The sequence below is a fragment of the Euleptes europaea genome, chromosome 13, assembly GCF_029931775.1.
Source record: "Euleptes europaea isolate rEulEur1 chromosome 13, rEulEur1.hap1, whole genome shotgun sequence".
NCBI lineage: Eukaryota > Metazoa > Chordata > Lepidosauria > Squamata > Sphaerodactylidae > Euleptes > Euleptes europaea.
Genome location: NC_079324.1, coordinates 53,434,577 through 53,460,990, shown reverse-complemented (window position 1 = coordinate 53,460,990; position 26,414 = coordinate 53,434,577). Strand labels below are relative to the sequence as shown.

Sequence of the window (26,414 nt, the reverse complement as noted above, 5' to 3'; positions counted from 1 at the left end):
TTTTAGCCAGGATCGAACGCACATTAGGCGAAACGCACGCAATCGATCCAGGCTGAACCCTGGATGAAACAGGGATTAAACGAGGATAAAGCAACCATGCGTTTTCGCCCTTTATCTCTAGATCCAGGTTCCACCTGATTTCTATCAATCCCAGGCATGCACATTACTCAATTTATTTTATTTTATTTTTTGATTTCTAGCCCGCCTTCAATCCCCAACCAAGGCAGGGCTCAGGACGGGTCACAACAAGTTCATTACAATAAAAAGATAAAAACAGTCAATCTCATAATTAGGGTTGCCAACTCTGGGTTGGGAAATATGTGGAGGTTTTTGGGGCGGAGCCTGAGGAGGACAGAGTTTTGAGGGGGGAGGGACTTCAATGCCATAGAGTCCAATTGCCAAAGTGGCCCTTTTCTCCAGGTGAACTGATCTCTATTGGGTGGAGATCAGTTGTAATAGCAGGAGATCTCCAACTAGTACCTGGAGGTTGGCAACCCTACTAATAAAAAGTATTAAAACAACAATAATAAGAAGAAATTAACCCACCGATGGCATACAATCAGTAAACCAGTTGCTAGAAGATTCAGAGCAGTTCAATAATTAAGTGGTGGGGGGAGGTGGGGAGGCCAGCAAATTGAAGACAACTTGTGGTTGCCCTCAACCATAGGCCTGGTGGAATAACTCCGTCTTGCAGGCCCTGCAGAACTCTTCAAGGTCCGGCAGGACCCTGATGTTATTAGGGAGGGAGTTCCACCATGCTGGGGCCAGGACTGAAAAGGCCCTGGCCCTTGTCAAGGACAGCCACCCACTCCTAGGGCCAGGGACCACCAGCAGATTGAAATTAGTAGAACACAATGTTCTATAGGGGGTACACCAGGAGAGGCGGTCCCTAGGGTTGCCAGGACCCTCTTTGCCACTGGTGGGAGGTTTTTGGGGTGGAGCCTGAGAAGGGCAGGGTTTGGGGAGGGACTTCAATGCCAAGGAGTCCAATTGCCAAAGCGGCCATTTTCTCCAGGTGAACTGATCTCTATCGGCTGGAGATCAGTTGTAATAGCAGGAGATCTCCAGCTATTACCTGGAGGTTGGCAACTCTAGAGGTCCCACCTCTGCACTGTTCCAAGGCCACAGCTCTTGCAAGAGACTTCCATTTTGTTTTGAGGTTAATTTGGGAAGGTGGTTAAAGCTGTCCACCTACTTCCGCAATTCGTGGCTGCCATCCAAGGCCAGCAATGCACCATTCCCATGCGCCACAGCATCCTTCACTCGCAACAGACAGCAGGAAGACATTGTGAGACGACGAGGGATTCAGTAATATCGGTCAGACGTTACTCTACTGGACAGAGAAATGTTACTCGCAGAAGGAAATCCTCGCTGATCAGAGATGAACCGATGGTGGTGCTATTGCATAAGAAAGCAAGAAATTTGGCTCTCTTTGCTGCTTTACAATATTTTTTTTAAAGGTCTAGCATCTTCCCCTACGAAAAAAAATTACATCTGCATAAAACTGGCTTTACAGTAGGAAAGAAAGCCACCATTAATAGTTGAAATACGGTGGATAAATAACTCAATTAAAATATATAGGCAGACTTTCAAAATACCCAAATACCCACTATTCCTTGCACATTTTTCCAGGATCTGGTTGTGGCATTTGGCTGACTTAGCTAGGGTTGCCAACCTCCAGGGGGGGCCTAGAGAGCTCCCAAAATTACCACTGATCTCCAGACAACCAAGATCAGTTCCGCTGAAAATGGCGGTGTTGGAGGGTGGATTCTATGGCATTATACCCTGCTGAGGTCCCTCCCCTCCCCAAACCCTGCCCTCCCCTATGGCTGATAACCCTAGTTGAGACTCAGTTCTGCCTCCTTTCCTTCCTCCCTCTCCATTCTTTTTGTGGATAGGGTTGCCAACCTCCAGGTACTAGCTGGAGAACTCCTGCTGTTACAACTGATCTCCAGCCTAAAGAGATCAGTTCACCTGGAGAAAATTGCTGCTTTGGCAATTGGACTCTATGGCATTGAAGTTCTCCCCTCCCCAAATTCCACCGTCCTCAGGCTCTGCCCCAAAAACCTCCTGCCGGTGGCGAAGAGGGATCTGGCAACCCTATTTGTGGAACAGGTTGCTTTGTCTTCCTTCTTTGCTGGTCAGCCCCACCCTGGGGTCTGCAGCCCTCCCCCCCCCCACCATAAGGCTGCATTAGGGTTGCCAACCTCCGGGTACTAGCTGGAGATCTCCCGCTATTACAACTGCTCTCCAGCCGATAGAGATCAATTCACCTGGAGAAAATAGCCACACTGACAATTGGACTCTATGGCATTGAAGTCCCTCCCCTCCCCAAACCCCACCCCAAAAATCTCCAGGTATTTCCCAACCCGGAGCTGGCAACCCTAGGCCACATATGTAGGGCTGCCAACCTCCAGGTACTAGCTGGAGATTTCCTGCTATTACAACTGATCTCCAGCCGATAGAGATCAGTACACCTGGAGAAAATGGCTGCTTTGGCAATTGGACTCTATAGCATTGAAGTCCCCACCTTCCCCAAACCCTCCTCAGGCTCCACCCCAAAAACCTCCCGCCAGTTGCAAAGAGGGACCTGGCAACCCTATGCATATGCTCTACCTCTCCATGTTTGCCCTGATTTTTTTGATGTTTTCTTAAGCCGCTGCCTGTTAAATTTATTCTCCCTGCTTTATCTCTTTGAAGGTTGTGTCGAAATCCATTCGCGTGAATTGGCAGAGTTGTTATTTTTCAAAATTCAGCTCTCTCTCGAGGGTCTCTAGAAGTTAAATTTCCCATTGGCGATGGGGCTCACGCACCGTCTTCCTCAGACACACTTGGGCTAAGGCTCTGTGCCGTGTGCATTCTGCTATTTCACATGCTGTGGCTGCTGCAGTACATTTTGAGCTCTTGCGAAGATGCGATGGGGCAATTGTGCTTTTCAAATACATCTTTAATCAAAAGAAAAAAAATATGTTGTTTGATCTTTTAAATCCGTGTAGGATAGGCTTTTGCAGAGCCAAGGAATGCAGCATACAGCAGGCAGAGTACCAGAGAGGGAGAGAGCTGAAGCAGTGATCTTTGATGTGAGAATGAGGATGTTAGAAGAAGAGTTAGTTTTTATATGCCACTTTCTCTGCCACTTAAGGGAGAATTAAACTGGCTTACAATCGCCTTCCCTTCCCCACAACAGACACCCTGTGAGGTGGGCGGGGCTGAGAGAGTGTGACTAGCCCAAGGTCACCCAGCTGGCTTCATGCGTAGGAGTGGGGAAACCAACCCAGTTCACCAGATTAGCCTCCGCTGCTCATGTGGAGGAGTGGGGAATCAAACCCAGTTCTCCAGATCAGACTCCACTGCTCCAAACCACTGCTCTTAACCACTACACCATGCTGGCTCTGTGCCTATTTTTATGTATGAAATGCAGGAGGTTTTGTCCAAGTCCCACACCAACTTCCAGCATAACAATGCACAAGTCTCATAGCAAATCCCAATTATTGTGAATATTTGAAATCTCCTGGGCAGGAAATGTACTTGCAGAGCCGGCTACCTGTCTGTTACACCTGATATTGGGGGGGGATATTGGCAGTTAATGAGTTGCCCAGCAAACACACACACACTGGCTTGCCATACTGGGAGTAAAGTAAAGATAAAGGTCCCCTGTGCAAGCACCGGGTCATTCCTGAACCCATGGGGTGATGTCACATCCTGACGTTTACTAGGCAACTTTGTTTATGGGGTGATTTGCCAGTGCCTTCCCCAGTCATCTTCCCTTTACCTCCAGCAAGCTGGGTACTCATTTGACCGACCTCAGGAGGATGGAAGGCTGACTCAACCTTGAGCCGGCTACCTGAAACTAACTCCCTCTGGGATCAAAATCAGGTTGTGAGCAGAGCTTGGACTGCAGTACGGCAGCTTACCACTCTGCGCCACGGGGCTCATTCATAGTGGGACACCTACTGGAAAATCTGGTTAAGGAAACCAGGTATTCACCAGCATCGTGATGGCACACAGACGTAACTCCTGTCAAGAACCGGACATGATGCTATGACATGATGGGGATGCTCTAAGATTTGCCAAAAACTCTTTCCCTAAAATCCTACACCACCTCGCATGTCATGATGTCACTTCTGGTTTTTGACAGCAGTGACTTCAGGACAATGCCGGCACACCTCTCCCCACCTCCAAAATGCTCACATGAACACATGAAGCTGCCTTATACCGAATCAGACCCGTGGTCCATCGAAGTCAGTATTATCTACTCAGACCGGCAGCAGCTCTCCAGGGTCTCAGGTAGGGGTCTTTCACATCACCTACTTGCCTAGTCCCTTTAACCGGAGATGCCGGGGATTGAACCTGGGACCTTCTGCATGCCGAGCAGATGCTCTCCCACTGAGCCACGGCCCCTCCCCGTGGTCCTGGGGACTACAGGCAGTGGCCTGGCAACCCTACGTAACACACACCAGCAACCAAGAATAAATATCACTTGCTGGTCCACCTTCTCCTGGAATCATCCATTGACTCTGTTGAGAGCCGGCATGGTTTAGCGGTTAAGAGCGGTGGTTTGGAGCTGTGGACTCTGACCGGGTTTGATTCCCCACTCCTCCACATGAGTGGCGGAGGCTAATCTGGTGGACCGGGTTAGTTTCCCCACTCCTATACATGAAGCCAGCTGGGTGACCTTGGGCTAGTCACAGCTCTGATAGAGCTCTCTCAGCCTCACCTACCTCACAAGATGTTTGTTGTGGGGAGGGGAAGGTGACTGTAAGCCGTTTTGATTCTCCCTTAAGTGGTAGAGAAAGTCGGCATATAAAAAACAACTTCTCCTCCTCCTCCTCCTTCTTTTCCCTTACAGTCTCAGTGCTGAGGGGGAACCCGGAATTGGCATCACTTTTCTGTCCACCGCCCTTCTCACTCTTTCAAGGCTGTCTTCTCTGGACTCTTTTCCGTAGAAAAATCCTCATTACCCTCTTAAGAAAAACACCCTGACTTCTCTCTCTTGGAGTTCACCTCCTTTCCCTTGTCCTGTTGCCAGCAACCATTCACCCAGGCCATTTCCACATGGGTTATCTGTCCCAGGTTCAATAGTGCTGGGAAGGGCAGTGTTTTCAGACCAGGACCTACTATGCAGAGAAAAACAGAGGACGAACACTGTAATAACAAACACAGTATATTTTTTAAAGGCGCTGTCTGTGTAAATGGGGACTGCTTTGAGTGGGCAACAAAAAGAGGTATAGAAATATCATAAAGGAAGATAAAATAAATATTCCACTTGTCGCCTAACTGGTCCAATACTGAGAAAGCAGCTGCTGAGCATTAGGTTTGGGAGACATGAGTTCAAATCCTTTCTCTGCCCCACAGCTGGCCCAGTAATGTCACAGTACACCTGGGAAAAATGGGCTTTAAGTAGGGTTGCCAATGCTGGGTTACAAAATTCCTGGGAAATTGGGGGTGAAACCTGGAGAGGGTAGAGCTTGGGGAGGGGAAGGGACTCAGCAGGGTATACTTTATTTATTTGTTAGATTTTTAACCCGCCCTTTCCCGGCCAGGCTCAGGACGGCTTAAATCTGAGAGAATGATTCCCAATAACATTCCAGTTAAAATACAAACACCATACAGAAATGGAAACCTTTTTATGACAAATACGTTTAGATTAAAAGTTGTTTATATATCTTTGTTAAAAGAAAAAGTCGTAGGCTCTTTGAAAGATTTAGCCTAATGAGGTTATTTTAATTGTTTGGGGAAGATAGCTACTATAAACATGGTTGAAAGTGTGGGAAAAACATTTAATTTTGACAGTTTGTATAGTTAGACAAATACAAGATAAGATTTAAATGCTCAGTTTAGATATGAGCCCAGCTTTGATTCAATGTTTCAACGTCTTATTGTTTTTGGCAATGTCTTTTTCTTTTCCCCTACCTTTTTCTATTTCTGTAATCCCCAAAAATTCAATACAATTTTATTTAAAAAAAAATACAAACACCATAACTGTAAATAAATATTATTAAAACCTATAACACATATTAACAGTTCAACAAAAACCCAGTAATCCAGTGATACCTTCATAGCCAGGTGAAGGGGCAGAGTTTACCCGGTGCCCTAATGCCACAGCCATTTTTCTCCAGAACTGTAGTCTGATTAGTTGTAATTCTAGGAGATCTCCAGGCCCCACCTGGAGGGTGGCAACCCTAGCTTTAAGTCAGGAATCATAACTTTTTTTGGAGGTTCTGTGTCCTAAAATCAACAGAAAGCATCATAAAAAATAATAATGAACCGTCTCCTTTGGATCTCGCGCAAGTGCGTTTCTGGGTGCCAATGTGTTGTATGTTAATGAAACATGGCTACAGGGAAGGGCGCTTTCACACATCCTGAATAACGCACTTTCAATCCACTTTGCAGTTGGATTTTAGTGTGTGAAACAGCAAAATCCACTTGCAAACCATCGTTAAAGTGGACTGAAAGTGCACTTCCCCAGCCTTGCTGGTTGATGTTGATATTTAACCAGACCTGGGAACCTATGTTGGGAAAGCATGTGCTCTGTTATGGGGCTATGGTCTCTCCCTCTATAGTCTCTCCCCTCTACCTAAACCTCCACTCCCACAATAAAGTACCATGGCTATGCTATAGTGTCACAACACCTTATCCAAGCCAAATAACTCCGATTACCCTCACATATCTCGGCGCAAATCTATATGCTTCCCTTCCTGCTCATTTCAACTTGAATTTTGAGTGCAACTAAAAGCAGTCTCCACATGTATACGTATATATTTATCTGTGTATCGAACCCTGGGCGTTTCTTTCCTCCCCAGGAAGCTGCAGAGATGATGATATTTGCATTTTCTAAGTAGCTTCCCTTCCCAAGTGCACCACACTCCTTTCCATGCTAACGAAAGCCAAAAATCAATAATTAAATGCATTCTGTGCATACAACGATTCCACGCTGTAGGAAGTTTCAGATAAGACGATGCAGCCGATCCCAGAACTCTGACTGTAGAAGGTTGGGGTTTTGTTGGATAAAATGGAAGCTGCACATTACACACACGCACGCACAGTTGCGCACCCCTTCGTTCAACTTGCAGGTGCCGCTAAAAATGGATATTTCCCTCCCGCATTGATCACAGTATTCCTTGTCGCACCCTACCACCAGCCTGGCTTAAAGAACCCAGTGGCGGTCTCTTTTCGTTTTCTGTGCTTTATTGGATGAGATGCTCTCTATTGCGACTGGAGATGAAGGTCCCTTCAAGTAGAACAATCCATATGCCAACTCTCAGGTGATAGAATTGCAATGGAAGAATGAATTTCAGTCCCTTTATCTTATTTTTGCAACTGCGAGGAACCAACCTGGCCTTGAGAGGAAGAAAATCACCACTCAACTGGCGAAACACCAGGAATGGCATGAGGCAGGGCCCGAATTAGCATGATGTCGCATGGACATTCCCTGTCCAACCAGAGACTTCCTGCCATCTATGCAAGGAACCGTCCTTGACTGGAAGTAGATTTATATACTTATTTAAAGGACAGATACCCTGCAGTCTCAGTTCCTGATATGGCTTGTATACATATACAATTGCCCTCACCCCTGAGCACACATGAGCCTGCCTTATACTGAATCAGACCATATGTCAACATATGTCAAAGTTATGCCTAGTCTGCAGTTTGCTGAACAGATCATACTGATCAGAGTGACAGCTAAGTCATGTGATGATGCTGGTCTGATCCAGTTTGTACAGCCAGGAATGGGGATTTCCAGAATGACTCATCTCAGGTGAACTGTGATTGGTCATAAATGTGTATATAAGTCTGTGTAGTGAATGTGAGTTACTTCTTGCCTGAAATATACATGCTGGCGGAGCATGCTGTTGCTCAGAGCTGTGAATGTTAACAGCCAAAGGACTCTGTGTAGATATTGTAAATAAACTGTACATAGCAGAACTGCGTGGTGTGAAGCTGCTACCAGGTAAACTCCTGAAGTCCAGACAAGCTGTGTGCGACATGGTCCATCAAGGTCAGTACTGTCTACTCAGACTGGCAGTGAAGAAGAAGAGTTGGTTTTTATATGCCGACTTCCTCTACCACTTAAGGGAGACTCATACCAGCTTATAATCACTTTCCCTTCCCCTCCCCACAACAGACACCCTGTGAGGTAGATGGGGCTGAGAGAGTTCTGTCAGAGCCGTGACTAGCCCAAGGTCACCCAGCTGGCTTCGTGTGGAGGAGTGGGGAAACAAATCCAGTTCACCAGATTAGCCTCTGCCACTCATGTGGAGGAGTGGGGAATCAAACCCGGTTCTGCAGATCAGACTCTCTAGATCAGACTCTCCAGAGTCTCTTCAGAGTCTCAGGCAGAGGTCTTTCACATCATCTCCTACCTGATCATTTACTGGAGATGCCAGGGATTGAACCGGGGATCTTCTGCATGCAAAGCAGAGGCTCTCCCAAAGAGTCACAGCCATTTCCTCCCTCCCTCTTAAGAAGTACAATAACAAGGGAAGATCTAGGCCTCACCTAGATTTAAGGGCCTGAGTTGTTGTCAAGGTGATCACTTCCCTCTCTCTTTTACCTCCACTCCTCTCCCCTTGTGTATCTTCTTTTTTATTTTGTAAGCCTAAGAGTAGGGACCTCAGGTCTCTTGATGTCAGTGAATTTCTTTGGAAGACAATTGCTATCTTGAAAAGCAAGTGTCAGCACACAAATAGAAAAGCAACCTGGCCTTTGATATTTGCCCCTATTTCATACAAAACGTTACCTGTCTGTAATTACCTCTTCATAAATCAGCATCTAGTAACGGGAACATGAGGCAATTCTGCACTGGAATCTGTTTTCCATGGAGTTGTCTTGTGACTGAGAGATGAAGGCTCTTGACTCGCCAGAAATGGAATAATCAGCATTGCAATCAACTGAAGAGGAAGCAAGAGAAACAAATTATGGAGAATTATGTGGCCCATCTTATACGGATCATGTTGTGCTACTTATGTCTGGTGAAAGAGGGCAAGGAGAACAATGAATGGGAAGAAGGCATCAAGACAGCAGATTTGCCAAGAGGTGAATTTACAGTTGCCAACTCTGGGTTAGGAAATTTCTGGAGACTTGGGGGGGGCTGGGGAGGGAGCTCAGCAGGGCATAATGCCATAGAGTCCAACCTCCAAAGTAGCCCTTTTCTCCAGGGGAACTGGTCTCTGTTGTCTAGATATCAGTTGTAATTCCGGGAGATCTCCCACCTGTGGTGAAGGTGGGTATGTGGAAGTCACTGTCCATGGTACCAATTCATTAATTTGTGATAATATTGGTCTCCTGAAACATCAGCTTTATCCATCTGGCATTGCATAGTGGTTAGAGTATGGGACCCAGATTTGAATCCTCCCTCTGCTATGGAAGCTGACACTGGCCCAGCTGAGATTCATAGAAGGGCTCACAGTTTTTCTAATGCTGACATCAGTTGAAATCTGAAGTTGGATGTACACTGGAGGTGCGCTGCTGCTGTATGCCCATGCTTCCCACATGCACAATCATTAGAGTTAGGCATGGTGTTGCTGCTGCCCTGACCTGCATGGCTCAGGCTATCCTGATCTCATCAGATCTTAGAAGTTAAGCAGGGTCTGCTCTGGTTAGTACTTGGATGGGAGACCACCAAGGAATACCAGGGTAGCTATGCAGAGGAAGGCAATGGCAAACCACCTCTGGATGTCTCTTGCCTAGAAATCCCTACTGGGTTGCCATAAGTCAGCTGCGACTTGATGGCACTTTACACACACACACATGAACATGGAGCAGGGGTCACTGTGGGTGTGTGGGGGGAGGTAGTTATGAATTTCCTGGATGGTGCAGGGGGTTGGGCTAGATGACCCTGGGGGTCCCTTCCTGTTTCTATGATTCTATGGTGTTGATGGTACAGGAACTGTTGGCTTGGGGTTGTGTCGGTGTCATGTTGAAACTGGAATTCTTTGCCGCAAGGCTGTTCAAAGACTGGCCCATTGTAGAGAGTGTTCACGCACATGCATTTTGTGTGTGTGTGTGGATTTGTCGCGTTTCCCTATCTTTCCACCCAGCAGGCAGCTTTGGAAACTCCGTCATTAAATCTAACTGTAAAATGGCTGCCTGAGTGGTTGATGAAAATGGCAAACCCAGACAAGCTAGTGGTACCTTCGTAGTCCAGGAACACTGCTGGTATGTAGAAGAAGAAGAGTTGGTTTTTATATGCTGACTTTCTGTATCACTTAAAGAAGGCTCAAACCGGCTCACCTTCCCTTCCCCTCCCCACAACAGACACCCTGTGAGGTAGGTGGGGCTGAGAGAGAGTGACTACCCCAAGGTCACCCAGCTGGCTTCATGTGCAGGAGAGATCAACCCAGTTCACCAGATTAGCCTTCGCCACTCATGTGGAGGAGTGGGGAATCAAACCCGGTTCTCCAGAGTCCACCACTCTAAACCACCGCTCCACTCTAAACCACCGCTCTTAACCCATTTCACCACGCTGAAAATAAGCTATAAGAAGGAAGAAAGAAACAGCCTGAGGAGGATTGAAAATGCTTCTCGGAGAGGATGAAATGTTGAGGGCAGCCGAAGTCAGTTAAAGGCGGGAAAAAATGGGGAGCGAGAAACCAGCCTGCCTCTGCTTAAGACCCTGAGAGCCTAGAGAATCCTGGGGGCGGGATTTCCAAGTTGCTCCACCCCTCCTGGGATTAATTGCAGACCCCCGCTTTAGCCAGCGTGGTGAACGAGTTAAGAGCAGTGGCTTGGAGCGGTGGACTCAGATCTGGAGAACTGGGTTTGATTCCCAGCTCCTCCACGAGTGGCGGAGGCAGAGCTGGTGAACTGGACTTGTGCCCCCGCTCCTACACATGAAGCCAGCTGGGTGACTTTGGGCAAGTTACAGCTCTGTTAGAGCTCTCTCAGCCCCACCTCCCTCCCAGGGTGTCTGTTGTGGGGAGGGGAAAGCGATTGTAAGCCAGTTTGAGTCTCCCTTAAGTGGTAGAGAAAGTCGGCATATAAAAACCAACTCTTCTTTTTCTGTTTAAAACACAATACCAAACATCTACGCATCCTTGGATCACACCCTCATGTGAGATTCTTTGCAAGACATAGAAGTATATGGTGTGCATTATTCTCCAGAGCAGGTGTCCCCAATGTGGTGCCCATGGGCACTGTGGCACCCAGCCACACCTTTCCTGGTGCCCAAGTGCTTTTAGAAAGTGGGTGGAGCCAGGTGAGGCTTTTGACCAGCACTGGCTGGTTGATTGGCTGGGCAGGTTTAAGAATGCTTTGGCAGCAGCTGCCACCACAGCACAAGGATCTGCACTGTGTGACTAAAGGCAAGCCACAACAGCCTTTTTGTGGCTGGCTCTGCCCCCTGCAATAGACAGGCTGTGGATCAGTGTTAGAGCATCTGCTTGGCATGCAGAAAGTCCCAGGTTCAATCCCGGGCATCTCCAGGTAAAGGGACTAGGCAAGCAGGGGATGCGAAAGACCCCTGCCTGAGACCCTGGAGAGCCACTGCCAGTCTGAGTAAACAATACTGACTTTGATGGACCAAGGGTCTGATTCAGTAGAAGGCAGCTTCATGTGTGTTCATATGCTCATTTTCTGGTAGCCATCTTTTGGCTGTGCCCACCACACTGGGTCAGAATTCCGAAGGTGCCCGCAGGCTCAAAAAGGTTGGGGACCTGTGCTCTAGAGCACAGAAGGGGCTGATTACAAACAGGGAACAGGGCCACATAAAGTCAGCATTCTTTAGATGTTGCAGCCCTCAAAGAAGTCCTATGGAAAACAAACCACAGGTTAGTAAATATGGAGGGCAGGGAAATACTTGCCATCTCTTGCTGTGCTCAAAATATTCATGTGCAAAGTGGGGGAAGGAACAAAGTGCTTCTCCCTCCCTCCCCCATTACCTGGGCTGCAAACCATGATTCTATAAACCTGGCCCACTGCACCAAAACACTATTTAGCTGTTTAAATGCCGCATGAATTCTTGGTTGTGATTCTGGAACTACTGGAACGCATTCTCTTCAGCCGCCCCCGTCCATGCTCTTCCTCAGTCTCCTTTGCGAAACAAGCGAAAACTCCTTTCATTCTGCCAAGCGTCTGGGATTTAATTGGAAGCGTGCTTTTACCGCTGCCTTGCTTTTGAAATGTGCCCAATTACTTAAGGAATTTCTATACCACCTTTTCACCCAAGCCGTGTTTCAGCATAACGCAATTTGCAAATACAATACATGCTAAAATGATTTAAACGATTTGAGTAAAGCAGTACAAATAAGCACCTCTACTGGGCCAACAGGCATCAGGAAATGTGTGTGAGGGACAGTTTAACCCCCCCACACACACACACTACAGGCTCCAATATTACCCCCCACCCCCCAGTATTTGAAATCCCACCACAGAGCTTCAGTTTCCCTGGTTTGGTTACAATGGTTTACAAATGGCATTCTACTCCAAACTAAGTACGCAATCGCAAATACATTACTGCTATAGCAAAGTATTGGTTGGAAAGAAGGCAGCATGGTATAGCCCAATCTTCTCAGATCTCAGAAGCTAAGTAGCATCAGTAGAAGAAGAAGAGTTGGTTTTTATATGCCAATTTCTCTACGACATAAGGAAGAATCAAACCGGCTTACAATCACCTTCCCTTCCCCTCCCCACAACAGACACCCTGTGAGGTAGGTGGGGCTGAGAGAGTGTGACTAGCCCAAGGTCATCCAGCTGGCTTCATGTGGAGGAGCGGGGAAACAAATCCAGTTCACCAGATTAGCCTCCACCGCTCATGTGGAGGAGTGGGGAATCGAACCTGGTTCTTCAGATCAGACTCCACCGCTCCAAGCCACTGCTCTTAACCACTATGCCACGCTGGTTCTCAGTACTTGGGAGACCACCAAGGAAGGCTCTGCAGAGGAAGGCAATGGCCAAGCACCTCTGCTTAATCACTTGCCTTGAAAGCCCCTTGCTGGGGTCACCAGAGGTTGGCTGCGATTTGACGGCACTATACACACACACACACAAACCCACTGTATTGGTTGAACAGTTTATTGACTGTATTTGTATATAGGCATAAGTGACAAAATATAAAACAATTCTCCAAAGGAAAATGGAAATGATTTTAAAATCCCCTTCTGTGTCAATAAACCATAGAACTCTGTCACTTGTTATCGAGAATGGCTTTTAACTGTTGCAAGGTAGTTAAAAGCCATGCCAACCAACAGTGTGCTTCATAGTTACACGTTTGCATCGGTTTTTAAATATATTACAAAAATTAAAAAAAAACGTCTCCTACAAATTTCTACGTGTGCCACATTTAACGTTTGCATTGCTAGTGCACCGCAAGGAATTAAGATTTACATTTAAGACACGCCACCTTACATAATTCATCAGACACAATATGTGGATTTAGACCAGTGGTTCCCAAATTTTTCTGGCCACGGTTGAAGGGGCTCACCTCTAGCACCCCTCCTGCGGCCCCCTTGCCTCTTACTGCCCCCCTAGGTAATCCCACTGCCCCCCCCAGGGGGTGGTATGCCCACTTTGGGAACCACTGGTTTAGACTGTACCCCTTCAGGCTGCAGGGGGTGGGGTCGAATGTTGGAATTGTCCTTGAATTCCTTGTCCTTGTAAGAACAACCGGCAACATAATATTCCATGCATAATGAAAACAAAGGTGTTAGTGAAAAGACTAGCAATGCAATCCTAATGAGAGCAGGAAAGAGTAGGAGTTCAGTAGCACCTTAAAGACTAACCAAATTTCTGGCAGGGTACGAGCTTTCGTGAGCCACAGCTCACTTCCTTCAGATACCTGGAGAAGTGAGCTGAAGATGGTATCTGAAGAAGTGAGCTTTGGCTCACAAAAGCTCATACCCTGCCAGAAATTTGTTTAGTCTTGAAGGTACTACTGGACTCCAGCTCTTTTCTACTGCTAGTGACAGACTAACACGGCTACCCATCGTAATCCTAATGAGTTACTCCAGTCTAAGCCCATTCATTTCAACGGGCTTAGTCGGGAGTAACTCTGCACAGGGTGGCGCTGAAAGCCTAGAACCCTTTCGCTGACATGCTATACTTTGAATGCAGGGAGTGGATTAGTTTTAAAAACATTTCTAACCCAATTTTCTGAGGTCTTGAGGTGGCTTGCGTCACATCAGAACATTAAAAACAAAAAGAACAATTAAAAAGATTAACGCCAAAACGGGAGGCCGTGTCCAAACATCCGATCCAGCTCTTGCACAGTAGAGGGGTACAGCCCAGCAAAAGGTGGATTGTGTGCGGGGATGTCGATTGTGTGCCTTTTTGTCTCTCAGTGGTACTAAAAGTAAAGCTTTTCAGTTTCTTGTAAGGAGAATGCCGCTTTAGAGAACACTTCTTCCTGCTACATTTTTTAAAAAGTATGTGTAGGGAAGTGGTCAAAATCTGCACTTCTAAGGCTGGGATGCCCTAACCTGGATGGCCCAGGCTAGCTCCATCTTGTCATATCTTGGAAGCTAAGCAGGGGAGGCCCTGGCAAGTATTTGGATGGGAGATCGCCAAGGAAAATCGAGGGTTGCTACGCAGAGGCAAGCAATGGCCAACCACCTCCATTTATCTCTTGCCTTGAAAACCCTCACTGAACTCATCAAAAGTGTTCACCACTTCACCTTACAGGTTCCATGTTTTTTGTTCAGAAATAAGAGGTAGATTTTAAACAGAAGTGTGATTTTTGTTAAAGCACAGCTGAATTCCTGTATTTTTCTTTTTAAATATGCGCATTTAAACTCTAGGTTTTGGTCGTGATAAAAAACCCCACAATTATGCGTTCAATAGGGTTTTAGGGTAGTAATGTTTTCACCTATGTAATACTCAAGCCTCCCTGATTTAGAAATATGTAATTTCTGAGCCATGCCATGAGTACATACCCTTCCTTGGCAGTGTCTGTGTGTTCCAACAGGCCTCCTATTGATATGTTCTTCTAAGAAAAAATAAGGTCAATAATTTCAAATTGCACCAAGACACACAACAGTGATTTAAGGTTCTACATAATATGGACAACACTGAACTGGAAAGTACACCACAGTAATACATCCGTGTTACTGTCTTCTACACAATGTGTTAGATGCAGATGTCATTAAAAAGTTCTAAGTACGTTCAAAAAAATATTGCTTCTTGTGGCTGCTTCACACACAAATGCTTTTCTTACCCGCAGGTAACCTTCCATGTCAGAATATGTGGGTGGAGCTGTCACTTGGGAAGAGTGGCACAAGCGTTTTTACTTTGCAGCAAGGGAGTGGGTTTTGAAGGTTAGGGGGCGCCTGCCGTTGATCTAGCAAATGCATCCCTGAGGATAACGGCCCATCGATTTTGATCCTCCTCTAACAGATGAAAGCATAAACCAGAAGGCCGCATTCGTTTCCATTTCATCCAGAGTCAAAGACTCCATGACCCTGAAAACCCAAACCCCGTTAACGATGATGTGAATTTGAGGTCTGGCCAGAAGAATACTTGCGGGATTCTTGCAGTGTAGTCTGGCTACAGAGGCAACCGAACACTACTACGCTAAGCATTGGCAAGAGACTTCCAAGACATCCTCATCAAAACACCAGGAGGCCAGGCTGTTTGGGGGATTTGTTTTGCCCTCACTTTGTTCTGTATGGGCCATAACCACAAAGAATAGCGAATCCTTCCAAATCAAAAGCAAAGAGGTATGCAGATGGACAAGCATCAAGTGCTCCAATTAACGAGGAAGGCCCAAGGCAAGTCCAAGGTCCAGCGTGAGGTTTTGTGTCACTTCCCTGATGGGTGTGCTGCACTGCGTGTGTCATCTGAGGGTAGCACCACAGAAGAACTGAAATTCTGTATGGAGGAACCAAAGGCGATGGGGAATCTTGGCCAGACAGCCTGAACTTTAACACAGGCAGCCTAATAAAGTTATTTTGTACTAAATGTTAACAAAACAACGTCTTTACAACATTTGAAAATAGGAGTCAAGTACTTGTCAGTTAACCCTGTGCTTTTATACTGATTGGCTAGAACAATGAAAACAAGTTTCTTTCTCTGTGAGCAACTGAGTAGAACATAGCCACCATACTTCTTCTTATATCTATACAAGCCAAAGGGCTAGAAACCTTTAAGGAAAGCTGAAAATTTAGGGTGGGGACATGGAATATCCTTGAGGGGCCAGACCCCTCAGGGCCATGATCTTGCTTCATGCATTCCAATTTTTGCAGGGAGCAACAGTTTCTTTTCACAGCAAACAGGCAACATGGGGTTATGATACTCATGTTCGCAGCCAAATGGGCACATATTTAAGTTAAAAGATATGTGTGCACCCATTAGTGACTCCCCCCATGACATGGTTGTTGTAGGATCATCCTCATGGTACTCTAGTGAACATCTGAAGCTGGCAGAGGGGGAGTGAGACCATTGGTCCATCTAGCCCTGTATTGTGTACTGTGATGGGCAGTAGATCTTGGATCCACTGGAGTGAGAATTTCTAGTCCCCTCCTTCCCACTGTCCAAAATGACCCCCTGAAATGCTATTCCTGGGGGACTGGGGACTCCCCCTCAGGAACATCACAAGGGGAGGATTTGTGCATTCCCACCCTTCTATCCGTAGGAATCATCACCTTGATCCAGCTCCAAGGTTTCAGGAAGAGTGCTCCACCAGTTATGTCTAGTTACCTGGCTACCTGGCGAGGTACAAAGTCGGTCTGTAGCAGTAGAAAAAAGTAAAAGTCCAGTAGCACTTAAAGACTGACAAATTTTCTGGCAGGGCATGAGCTTTCGTGAGCTGTAGCTCACTTCTTCAGAAAGTTCATACCCTGCCAGAAATTTTGTTAGTTTTAAGGTGCTACTGGACTCTTGCTCTTTTCTACTGCTAGACTACTCATAGTGACTGTGATTATGATTGTCGATTAGCCTTTCTTACAAAATTAAGGCCAGTCTCTCTGCTTTGTATCATCCAGGTGCTTGATGCAAAGCAGTATTTACAGTCACAGTTAACATCATTCTGCTGAGAACCCACAGCAAGGAAGGGCTGTATGATACATGTGGTCTGCCTTACACCCACTCAGCATACTGGTCCACCTAACTCAGTTTTATCGACTCTGCTTGAGACTCTGGAGAGCTGCTGTTTGTTCTAGGAAGATGGCCTCAATGCCTACTAGAGATCCTTGAACTGCAGCTGCCAAGGACAGAGCTCAGGACCTCTGGCACTTAAAGCCCACTAAGCCATGGCCTGCTTCCTACTTGTTGCCTTCAGCCTCAAGATGTTACCCGCATGTGCCACCAAATGGGCTTCCCAAGGCATTGGGTTGGTTACAGTGAGAAACAATGTTCTGGACTAGATGGACCTTTGGTCTGACCTAGCAGGTCAGTTCTTATTTTCCAAGGAGGGCTGTGAATGTGAACCCTTTTGCCTATACCTATACATACAGCAATACCAGAATATATCAAAATGAAATTTAAATTTCATTAACAAGTTCAACACTCCAATTATCTTGATAAACAAAGAGTTTTTCCCACTTCGTTTTTAAGGCTTTTAACCTTAAAAAGCAGAAGGGACACCGACTGATTTTCAAGAAATTCTTATTTTAGAAGTTTGTCAAAGAAGAAGAGTTGGTTTTTATATGCTGATTTTCTCTACCTTTTAAGGAGAATCAAACTGGCTTACATTCCCCTTCCCTTCCTCACCCCACAACAGACACCTTGTGAGGTAGGTGGGGCTGAGAGAGTTCAGAGAGAATGGTGACTAGCCCAAGGTCACCCAGCTGGCTTCATATGGAGGAGCAGGAAAACCAACCCGGTTCTCCAAATTAGAGTCCACCGCTCTTAACCACTACACCACACTGGGAGCGAGTTATGATTAAAAATGCCTTGGTTGCTCAAAACATTGACAGGCTATTAGTTAAAAAAGAAATTTTAGGTGGTGATCACGAAAAGACTGTTGCGCTGGGAGAAAAGTGTCACAGAGCTCCCGCACAAGTGTAGAGCTCCATGCGAGCAGGAACTTTCCTGTTCATTTCAATGTCAAGGTCTCCTTGGGATGCCAAAGGAGGTCAGTAAACCCAGATGCTGAAATGAATGTGGAGCTCCTGCTCATCAGATCAACACGGACTTAAAAAAAAATCACACTGCAGATTCTCTTATTTTCCCCCCCGACTCTATTTGTCCAAAAGGAATAAATCACAATCATCACATCCTATGTATCCCATACCACATTCATGATTGCTCCAGGTAATTTTGTAGCCTGGTGGAGTCTCTTTGGAAAAATCTAACACAGCAACCAGTGCAAAACCTGGTTTATACATTTAGCCATGTTTTTTTTTAAAGGCTTTTGTGCAAAAAGGTTTTGGTGGTTGCTAGGGTATGCTACGGCAACATTCGCGAGCGTTTGCTCTCCGAAGCCCATTTCCAAGGCCTCCCCCGCCCTGACTCCAATAGCTTGCTCTCGTTCCCTATTCTTGCGATCCATTCAAATGGAAAGCTGTTAAATCTGCAGTTTGAACTGATAGGTGCTCATTTTCCATTGGTCAACATCTGCATTCAGCATTGTGCGCTCGGTGAAAGTGACGTGGCCTTCAGCATCAATGAGAATGACCGTATTCGTCCTGAAAACAAAGAAAAACAGGGGGGGGGGAAACAGCTGTGTTTTTACCTAGCTATTTTTTGAGCTTCTCGTTCTTTGAGCACAACTTGTTTTAAACCTCCACCCTACATAGCACACAGAAAAATAAGGGGGGGGGGAACCCCCGCAGCACTACAGTCAAGGACAAAGATGCAATTCCTAATCTGTTTTGTGCTGCAGAATTCAGACTTTTCTGACTTTACTCCACTGTCGAAATGATTTAAGAACTACATAGTACATCTGGGTGATGAATAATATTAAAAAGAGAAAGAAGACTCAGGATAGAGGTTTATAAAATTATGCATAGGATGGAGGACATGGATGGAACAAACCATTTCTTTCATAATCTTAGAACTCAGGGGCAGGTGATGAAACTGAGTGTAACTTGTTTTAAACCTCCACCCTACATCACACACAGAAAAATAAGTAAGGGGGGGGGGGAACCCGCGCAGCCATTCAAATGACATCAGTTTACCCTTCGCCCTTTCCTAGCCCTTCTAACGCACCCATTGACTGCCCCAGTCTGGGTGCTTGAAGCTTATTGTGAAGTTTTGAAAAGCTCTCTGCTTCTTAGCTGACCTTTACAGCCAAGACTGGCTCCTGGGAAGCTTAAAAAGAGTTCAAATCCATACCAAAGACTGCAACACTAGTAGTTAGGGATACATGGTGTATGAGCACAAACATGTGAGAGAGATTTATTGCAGTTGGGTTCACCATTTTGGGCTTGGCTATAATGTCCATGCAGTTATGAGAATAAAGAAAGTACACTGAACGTCAGAAGTGACAATAAATAACTGACAGGGTGAGCAAAAAAAAATAGAAGCAGTCTTAACTGTGCACAAAAGCCTCTCAGAGCCTTTATTTTACCTGGTTCCATAATTTGGGCAACGGACACATATAGCAGCATACTTGTCCAGGATGGGGAGGATGTAGTCTTTCCCCTGATCCTCAATGGCAGGGTCCGGCAACTGCCTGGATAGGACAGTAATCAAATTGAAGATGATTTAACAGGAATCCAGCAGCACCTTAAGACCACATTTATTCCAGCATGAACTGCTCTATGCATGAACAACCCAACGCTTAGGGCTGTTTAGCTTGGAAAGAAGGCGGTTAAGGGGAGACATGATAGAGGTCTATAAAATTATGCATGGTATGGAGAGAGTGAACAGGGAGAAGCTTTTCTCCCTCTCTCATAATACTAGAACTCAGGGTCATCTCCTGAAACTGGAGGGTTAGAGATTCAAAACTGATAAAAGGAAGTATTTCTTCACACAACGTATAGTTAAATTGTGGAACTCCCTGCCCCAGGATGTGGTGATGGCTGCCAACTTGGAAGGCTTTAAGAGGGGAGTGGACATGTCCATGGAGAAGAGGGCTATTCATGGCTACTAGTCAAAATGGATACTAGTCATGATGCATACCTACTCTCTCCAGGATCACAGGAGCATGCCTATTATATTAGATGCCGTGGAACACAGGCAGGATAATGCTGCTGCGGTTGTCTTGTTTGTGGGCTTCCTAGAGGCCCCTGGTTGGCCACTGTGTGAACAGACTGCTAGACTTGATGGACCTTCCAAAGACATTTCGTGTAACCCGGAAAACAAAAAAAAAGCTGTCTCGCGGCTTTTTTTTGTTTTATCGGGGCCTTTCGCCCCATTGAAAACAACGCCGTTCTTGCCGCTGCTGGCCAGGGCTGAAACCGGCGGCTCCTCCCCCCGGAACACCTCCCCTGCGCCAGCGTGGCCTCTCCACGCCATGGCCTGCACCACGGAGAGGCCAGGCAGGTGGAGGGGCGAGGCGCGGTCCCACGGCACTCGGCCACCGGCAGGACTGGCCTCGCCGCCAGAGTAAGTGCGTGTAATCGCACGATTACATGCACTTACGCTGGCGGTAAGGTCTCGCCGCCTCCAGAAGACTTTCGGCCCAATTCTCAGGAATGGGCTGTAAGATTTCAAGGTAGCACTAGATTTTGTTTAATTTTGCTGCAGTGAATAGAGGAGACATATTTTGGCCCTCTGCAATACCGGCTTCCCATACTCCATACGCAAATGAATATTTCTGGAGAACATTCCCAAATCAAACCACAAAAATACTGACAAGGGCAACTATTATGGGGGGTTTCAGCATAGTATCATGCGGCTCTTGGTTTGATTACAATATTCGCATCACAACCTTTCGGTTCACCGAATCCATACAGCGGGTAACTGAGAGATTAAACCAACCCTGAATGAAAATAGCTGGTCCAGCGGAAAATAATAACAAAAGACAACCTCAGATCTATAGAAGCTAATGGGCTGCAGGGTGAATGGAGCTCCCCAAAACCTCTCAGAATGAGCAGCGCTGCTGCCTGCTGCTGAAACGCTTGCAGGGATGGATGGAGAAGGGAGTTCCACAAAAAATGACATGTCCTGTGTCACCACCAACTAGTTCTCTGATTAAGGTCTCTCAGGAAGCTTTCGTGACAGAGTGGGGATTTGAACCTGGGTCCCCCAGATCCTCATCCTAACCACCGTATCACACTGGCTCTGTTTTACCAGAGGGTTTCGCACTGTGGCGCAGAGGGGTAAGCTGCAGTACTACAGTCAAAAACTCTGCCCATGACTTGAGTTTGATCCCAACGGAAGTCAGTTTCAGGTAGCTGGCTCAAGGTTGACTCAGCCTTCCATCCTTCCAAGGTCAGTAAAATAAGTACCCAACTCGCTGGGGGTAAAGTGTAGACAACTGGGGAAGGCAATGGCAAACCACCCTGTAAAACATATTCTGCCTAGAAAATGTTGTGATGTGATAGGTCAGTGATGACCCGATGTTTGCACAGGGGACTACCTTTACCTTTTATCTTCACCCATACTATTTCTGGGAATATAACTGGGTCATCATAACTAGTCTGGAAAGCAGCCCTCATCCCACAAGGTACTTTTTTTTTTACACCTAGACCAGGGGTCTGCAAACTGCGGCTCCTAAGCCGCATGCGGCTCTTTGGCCTGTTGAGTGCGGCTCTCCGAACTTGGTTCGGAGACCCTGCTCTCGCACCCACTCGCGCCGGCAGCCAGGCTGCGGAGCCGCGCGCCTGAGAGCGAGCGCGAGAGAGCAGGCGAGCGGGCGTGCTGTCTCTCCCCCCCCCCCGCTGTGGAGAATGGCTAGGTCCCCCTTTCCCTTGCCCTCAAGGCTAAAGCCTCCCCTCCCCTCTAGCCGCGCGATTGATGGGCGGGCGGCTCGGCAGTTCCTGCCCCCCCCGCCTATTAGCTGTTGGGCGGGGCGGGCTTCCTTTGGTAGACCTGGCCTCCGGCTGAGTCCCATTGGGAGGCCATGTCTACCCACTGGCTTTCTTGGCGGTAGACCTGGACTCCAAGGAGGGGAAAAAGTCCCCCTTCAGAGGCCAGGTCTACCAATTGGCTTCTATGGGCCTCCGGAGGCCAGGTCTACTGCCAAGAAAGCCAATGGATAGACCTGGCCTCCCAATGGGACTCAGCCGGAGGCCAGGTCTACCAATAGGCTTTTATGGCGGTAGACCAGGCCTCCAGACGGGGAGGGGGAAATGGCAGGGACTTACAATTTATTTTTTATCAATAAATAAGATCACTATTCAGTATGATATCAAGTTTTATTCAGTGTACCTAAAGTTTAATTAAAACTTAAAACTTTAATTAAAGTTTATTAAGTTAATAAACAGTGTACCTACCTATATAGTTTAAGTTTAAGAAATTTGGCTCTCAAAAGAAATCTCAATGGTTGTACTGTTTATATTTGGCTCTTTTGACTAATGAGTTTGCTGACCCCTGACCTAGACAAAGCATTTTGCATGCATAAATCCGTAGGAATCATTAATAATCTAATTCCATGAAGGCAAAGTGTGATGCCAGATCGAACGTCAAGGTGTTATGTGCTTGTCAATCCATCTGTTTCTCTCTTTTGCTACCAATGTGTTCCTGCAAATCTGAGTTTCTGCTTTAGCCCAACAAACTAAAAATAATAATGAATTCTCGCCTCCCCAAAAATCAATCCAAACTGTCTATTCCTTGCAGACAATGAGCTGAGTTGCATCTTAATCCTAGTTAAAAGTCCACTGGCTCCGTGCCTTCCACCTCCTATCGTATATTAAGAGTTATGATCCAATTACGAACAAAAGACCCCAGTAAGTCAGAGAGATGCCACTCACACAAGATTATACACATATAAGTAAAAAGACATGGAAGGGTGCTGAATATGGCCTTTTCAGGCCAACCTTTTTTTGCGCTTTTTATTTAAAGATCTATTTCTAATGAAAAGGAGTTTATAAGGAAACATATTAAAATGAATGGTTACGATGCATCCCTGGCTTTATTAATGCAGGCATGCATGGAACTCTGGGAAATTGTGCCCCCATCCATCAAAGGAGGGAGGACTCTGCTGCTGCCGGTTTATGGGCTTTTGTAGTGCCCTCCACAACTTTTGTAATGGTCCTCTGGAGGAACCTAGGAAGGCCTTTGGGTATCCCTTGACATTGGTAACATTTTAACAAGTGATATGCTTTTAGGATTTTTTGGGTTGTGGTCTGCTAAATGGGTGTTGGAAACACTTTAGTTTTTTATCACCATGTAAATGTCAATATTCATATCTCATTACCAGTGTTGATTTCTTCACGCCTACTACCCCTCTGCATATCACACCTAATCCAATCACACCTGCTAATGTCATTTACCTGCTATTGATATTTACATGCTATCGCCATTGGCTGTTTGAATTCACTCTTCTCTACTTAAGGAAAGATGGACTCGCTTACTAGCTGCATCTGAAGAAGTGAGCTGTGACTCATGAAAGCTCCTACCCTACCAGGTGCTGCTGGACCCTTGCTCTTTTCTACTGCAGTTTTTTATGTTTTTAATTAATTATTACTTGAATGTTTTTAGCTTTTTGTTAACTGCCTTGGGTCCCAGATACCTGAAAGAATCCTTGACATGAAAATATTTTAAATACATAAAGAGAATTTGGTAGCATCCTAATAAATCTAGACTGAAAGCACTGAAGCACCAAAAAACCCAGGATAAAATAGCCCGGTCTCTTTGGAGAACTGACATTTCACTCCCAAACATTGTTGTTGCCCCATGAAATGCAAGTTTTGTAAACAACCGGCAGGTTGCCAGAAAGACTAGACGCCAAAGGAAGATATGAGAGAGTATCTTTACGGGTCTTGGTTGTTCATCACTTTAATGAGCTCTTGCACCAGGTCTTCCTTGGTGAGGTCTTGACTGTGCTTGACAACATCTGTGAAGAGCTGTTTTCCAAACTGAAGCTTCTTCCATGGAGTATCCAGCAAAGAGTTGCTCAAGCCATAAACCCCTGGAAGAGGGAAAAAAATAAATTTTAAGAACTGTTTATATTAAACACTCAACTGAAGAGACTGCAGACACGAGGGGAAGGACAGTGTTAGGGTTACCAGGTGGAGGGTGAGAATATTCAAGAATGTCATGATGACTTGGGGGAACCATGAGCTTAGTAAACCTAGTGAATAGTTGTCATATGATATTTGGGTTTGTCCTGACCCAGATGGCCCAGGCTAGCCTGCTCTCATCGAATTTCGGAAGCTAAGCAGGTTGGCCCTGGATAGTACTTGGATGGGAGACCACCAAGGAAGACCAGTATTGCTATGGAGAAGAAACCAATGGCAAACCACCTCTGTTCATATCTTGCCTTGAAAATCCGACAGGGTTGCCATACTTCAGCTGTGACTTGACAGCAGTTTCTACCTCCAGCATGCAGCGGTACTGATAACGGCAAACTCCTGATAAAGGTTATGGATTATCAGAAAAGGGAGTAGAAATGAAACCAGAAGAGAGTGGACATGTTCATGGAGGAGAGGAGTATTCATGGCTACTAGAAAAATGGATACTAGTCATGATGCATACCTATTCTCTCCAGGATCAGAGGAGCATGCCTATTATATTAGGCGCTTTGAAACATGGGCAGGACAATGCTGCTGCAGTCGTCTTGTTTGTGGGCTTCCTAGAGGCACCTGGTTGGCCAATGTGTGAGCAGACTGCTGGACTTGATGGACCTTGGTCTGATCCAGCATGACCTTTTTTATGATCAGATTTTCCTGTTTTCTTATTTAAAACATTTTTACGCCGCCTTTCCACCCAATCAGAGTCCACAAGGCGGTGAATGTAAGAGTATTAAAACACTGAAACAATGAAAAAAACAGTTAAAATTAAAAACACATAAGCAAAAAAAACAAGCCACCTCTTAAAGTGGTTATGCCAAGAATTTAAAAGAAGCGTGTCACCAACAGCCTCATCTGCAAAATGGAACCCCGTGCGATACAGCACATTGCTGTGACAGATGGTGAAACACCACTTGATGCGTGTAAAAAAAGGGTGCGATGATTGAGCTAATGAAAACCCACAATGCACCCAATTGATCTATCGAAGTATCTGACTACATCATTAATTGTAAAACAAGAAGTCAACTTCTCCAGCTGATTTCAGCCGAAGCTGTCCCTTACTGTTTATTTTGCATGGCAAAAGCAGGGAAATGCACAGTGTGTGGACACAGGATAAGTGGTACCACCAACAATTGGGAGGATGGGATGGGATGCAAGGGGAGAAGAAGAGGGAGACTTGGCATGGGGCTAGTGCTTTCAGCCGCAATCCTGTGACTCCTACAAGATACAATTTCACCCTAATCTGCATGTGTCTTTTGGATCAGGCCGCATGCTCAAGATTACTTTACAGACCAATAACCATCTGTTTGCATTAGACAAATCAAGCGTTCTGCTGTAAATCTCCCCAAGATTCATCTGCAGACGTGTTTATTTTCACCAGTCAATTAGTTAAATGATGATTTTCTTTTTTAAAAAACTGTGAAAGGATAAATATTTAAAATGGGTTAGAAGACAGCTGTTGCTTTGCCAGGAGAAGGAAAGACAACCCCCTTGTACACTGCCTCTTCTTGTACTGCTGATAGCCTCCTCAACCACACACCCCCTTCCAGGTTCTTCAACTTTGCTATGGGAACTTTCGTAAGCCAAGAAAAACTACAGATTCAAACCTTTCCAAGTGTAGCTAGTAGCCTATCCGCAGGTGGAGAAAAGACAACGCACGAGTGACTTTTATACAGAAACCAGAAACGTACAAACTGACTCCAAGGACTTCTTCATGCGATGGTTCACCTGCATGGCTGCGTGGGAATGACCCAAGAGGAATTTCCACATAACACCATTGTGTGTGGAAGATCATGCATGCATCTTCTTTCCCAGGTCACTATATGATATGCAGGACTGGACTGGCGCTCAGTCTGGAGCCATCTCTGGGCACTTGCAGCGAATGGAGCAAGAAGCCAGCCGTGGGTCCTCTTATTAGTTTGCTTCCAAATACCAGTGTATGAAACTGACTTCTATGTTTTCAGACCACTGCTCCATCTGGAAATACTTCTTTGGTCAAGAGGTCATTAAGCTGTGCAATTCATTTTCCATGGACAATGGACAAAAGAATAAATGGTTTTAAAAGGGGATGGGACAGATTAATTGAGGAGAGGTCTATCAGTGGCTACTAGCCATGATGACTAAAGGGAACTTCCGTATTCAGAGGTAGTGAATCTCTGAGTGTTGCTTGCAGGAGGCAACATCTGGAGAAGGCCCCTGGTCTCTATGCCCTGTTGTTGGCCTTCCATAGTAACTGGTTGGCCATTGTGTGAGACAGGATGCTGGACTAGATGGGCCAATGGTCTGATCCAGCAGGACTCTTCTTAGGTTCTTATCTGGTCTGCTGTTACTGGCACCAGCTCTCAAAGATCTCAAGATCTTCCCTAACACCTGTTACATGAGATCCTTTCACCAGAGATGCCAGGGACTGAACCTGAGACTTTT

At 46.0% G+C, this 26,414-nt stretch overlaps 1 protein-coding gene across 2 annotated transcripts in view; it reads right to left on the bottom strand.

Moving 5' to 3' along the window:
- Positions 1-18,381: 18,381 nt before the first annotated feature.
- The window catches only part of TANGO2 (transport and golgi organization 2 homolog), a 102,625-nt gene continuing 94,592 nt past the window's right edge, over positions 18,382-26,414 (bottom strand). For both annotated transcript variants that reach the window (XM_056859503.1, XM_056859502.1), the window contains 3 exons: positions 23,737-23,890; positions 19,442-19,546; positions 18,382-18,557 (listed from right to left, as the gene is read on the bottom strand). In XM_056859503.1, coding sequence (XP_056715481.1) covers positions 18,437-18,557; positions 19,442-19,546; positions 23,737-23,890 — 380 coding nt within the window. In that variant the 3' untranslated portion in view covers positions 18,382-18,436. The remainder of the gene's footprint in view (positions 18,558-19,441; positions 19,547-23,736; positions 23,891-26,414) is intronic.